Source organism: Strongyloides ratti, scaffold srae_scaffold0000039, assembly GCF_001040885.1.
Source record: "Strongyloides ratti genome assembly S_ratti_ED321, scaffold srae_scaffold0000039".
Taxonomy (NCBI): domain Eukaryota; kingdom Metazoa; phylum Nematoda; class Chromadorea; order Rhabditida; family Strongyloididae; genus Strongyloides; species Strongyloides ratti.
Genome location: NW_020171557.1, coordinates 1 through 2803, shown reverse-complemented (window position 1 = coordinate 2803; position 2803 = coordinate 1). Strand labels below are relative to the sequence as shown.

General features: G+C 22.7%; 1 protein-coding gene across 1 annotated transcript; it reads right to left on the bottom strand.

The window, feature by feature from the left end:
* Nucleotides 1–2325: 2325 nt before the first annotated feature.
* On the bottom strand, nucleotides 2326–2802 carry SRAE_0000077300 (Trypsin Inhibitor-like, cysteine rich domain-containing protein; the record flags this gene model as incomplete). Its single annotated transcript, XM_024646716.1, has 1 exon — nucleotides 2326–2802. A coding segment is annotated over one exon (477 nt), but the record flags the coding sequence as incomplete, so codon positions are not given.
* Between the last annotated feature and the right edge of the window lies 1 nt (nucleotide 2803).

Here is a 2803-nt window from a genome sequence, read left to right as displayed (position 1 = left end):
AATAACTCAATTTAAAATACAGTTTTTAAATTTAAATTATTCGTAATTTATTTGAAAAGCTATTTTAACAATTATTGTGTTTTGTTTTTATACTTTAAGGTAAAAAAATCAAAATAAAAGTTTATTTAAGCTTTTACACTATACGATATGTAGTAATAATAAAAAAAAAATAAAAAAATGAATATAAATTACAACACAAGTAAATATAAAAAAGTACCAAAGAAATAATCATATAAAATGTGCTAAATAAATCTATTTAAAAGATCATGTTTTTAATGTTTCTTGATTAGTAAATTATAATTAAACAGTTATATTTACCTTTTTTCCTACCTTTTACACATTATTAAATGACATTAAACAATAATATTAAAATTGTTTTATCATATTTTAATAGTCTCTTCGAAACCATAAATAAAAAATTTTCATATAATATTTTTAAATAATTTTTCTAACACAAAAAAGTAATTAAAAATTATTAAAGCAGAAAAGCTTTACAATTTTGTGCAAATCTTATAGCATAATATAACATAAATATATAACGTAGATAAAACTTCTTAAAATTTTATGTTTTTGGGAGTTATTTTTAAAATTTGTTTCTATGATAATCTTTTTAAACATTAACTTGGTAAAATAAAAATATTAAATTGTATAATATGAAATGCATGTTTTTTGTTATTTTTTTAAATGCGCGTATCTCAGTAAACAATAAAAATTTTTTCTTCTAATAACAGTCATTAGATTTAATACATTGTCTTCTAATGTATAATAAGATTTTTAAACGTTTTGAGTAAAAAACTTTAAAAACTTGAAGCGATAGAAGCTTCAAGAGCAGATTCTAAGAACCTATCATTTATGAAAAATTTTTTCTTTAAAAATGATTTAAATTTTTAGAAAAATAAAGATATGTGAGGGCAAGGTTAGGGGTATACTTTGGGTAAAAGAGGATTTTTTTATATTTCAAATTCTTCAGTTTTGGGAGCATGGTTTTTGAAATCTATGAGTGAGAATTTTTTGTAAAGACTAATTAGCTTTATTTTTTTGCCAAAAAGATTTTTCATGAGACTATTTTTTATTAAAAATTTATTAATTGTGCACATTTGATTAATTATTCATAATTTCAACAGGTATTACTAGGTTTCATAAATCTTCAGTGCACAATTTTTTCAAAAAACAACCAAAATACTACCATATTCTTGTTTTGGAATTTATTGTAGCTTTTAAGGCACTATTTTTATGAAACTTAAATAAAAGTAAATAATATTGCTGCATAGAATCTAATTCTTTTCGTGGGTTATGTTTCATTTTAAAAAATAATCTATTTTTATTGTCAAAAGTTAAAAAACAGACTTCAAAATAATGAAGTGTTTGTTTTATTTCAACATTGGCTGTATATATTTGATCTTTCTTTTTGATGATCTACTTAGCTATAAATGTTTAGAAACTTTAGATCTAGAAACTCATTAAGCTTCAGATGTTTTTCTAAATATTTGTTAAAAATAAAGCTTTATAATAGCGCTTCAAGACGCTTTTTTCGAAGAATAAATTTATTCTTCCTACTGCGCGTTCTGAAGCTTCTTATTTCTCACCCTGAATTTTTTTAATTTTTTTTTTAGTAGAAGCAATGAAAAGATTCAACATTAAAAGATATTTAAAAAAAATTTTTTTTTTCTTTATTTAACCCTTTTTTGACCTCAAATATGAAACTTTTGTAAAATTTGCACATGGAAGACATTGTGAATAAATTAAAATAAAAAACAAAAAACTTTTTATTTCGATATAATTTATATGTCACTATGAAGAGAAGATTCATATGAATCTGACAAAATGCTTAGTTTTATTAAAACAAAGTTATTTATTAAATAAAGCCAGTCTCAAAATGGCGCAATGAAAAGCATGCATTTCATATGATTCAATCTTATATATGATAATGAAAAATAAATAATTTTTATGATAACATTTTTTAGTATTTAACTAGAAATTTTTTTAAAATATTTCTAATAAAATAGCAACATTAATACTACCAGGAATTTAAAAAAAAATTTAAATGGTTATCTGATAGTACTATATTTATAAAATCATAATCATTAGAATATTAAATCTTCAAAAACTAAAAAAATATATTTGTAATAATTTTACTAAATTTTTTTTATAGCAAGTTGTTTAAAATCTTAAAAGTTTTTGTTATTAAGAATTTCTATTAAAGTATTTTAAAAAAAGTAAAATTCAGAAAAAATTATTTTTTTTAAAAACTCAATTTTAAACAATTATGAAAAAAATTATTTATTTAAATATTAAAATAAAAAATTATTTTTAAAAAATCAAATCTTATCTTAAAAATATAATAGAAATGAGTTTTTGAACAGTTCTTTTGATATAACGGAATATATATCCTCTTCTATTAGGCAATGTTATATTTGTTGTGCTTGTAATATTTGTTAGACATTCTTCAACTGGTACACAATTATTGTCATCATCAAGAGCAAATGGTGGTAAACATTCACATCCTGGAGCATTGCATTTGTAGACGCAATCTTGAGGTTTTCCATTGTCGATAGAGCATCTTGGTGGGCAGGAGCTTGTACATGTAGAATATACCATATTAGCTGGACATGTTGGTGTAGATGAACATTCTTCACGTGGTACACAATCGCCTTTTTCATTAAGCGCAAATGGTGCTTGACATTCGCATCCTGGAGCATTACATTTGTAGACGCAATCTTGAGGTTTTCCATTTTCGACAGAACATTTTGGTGGGCAGGAGCTTGTGCATGTAGAATATACCATATTTGCTGGACATGTTGGT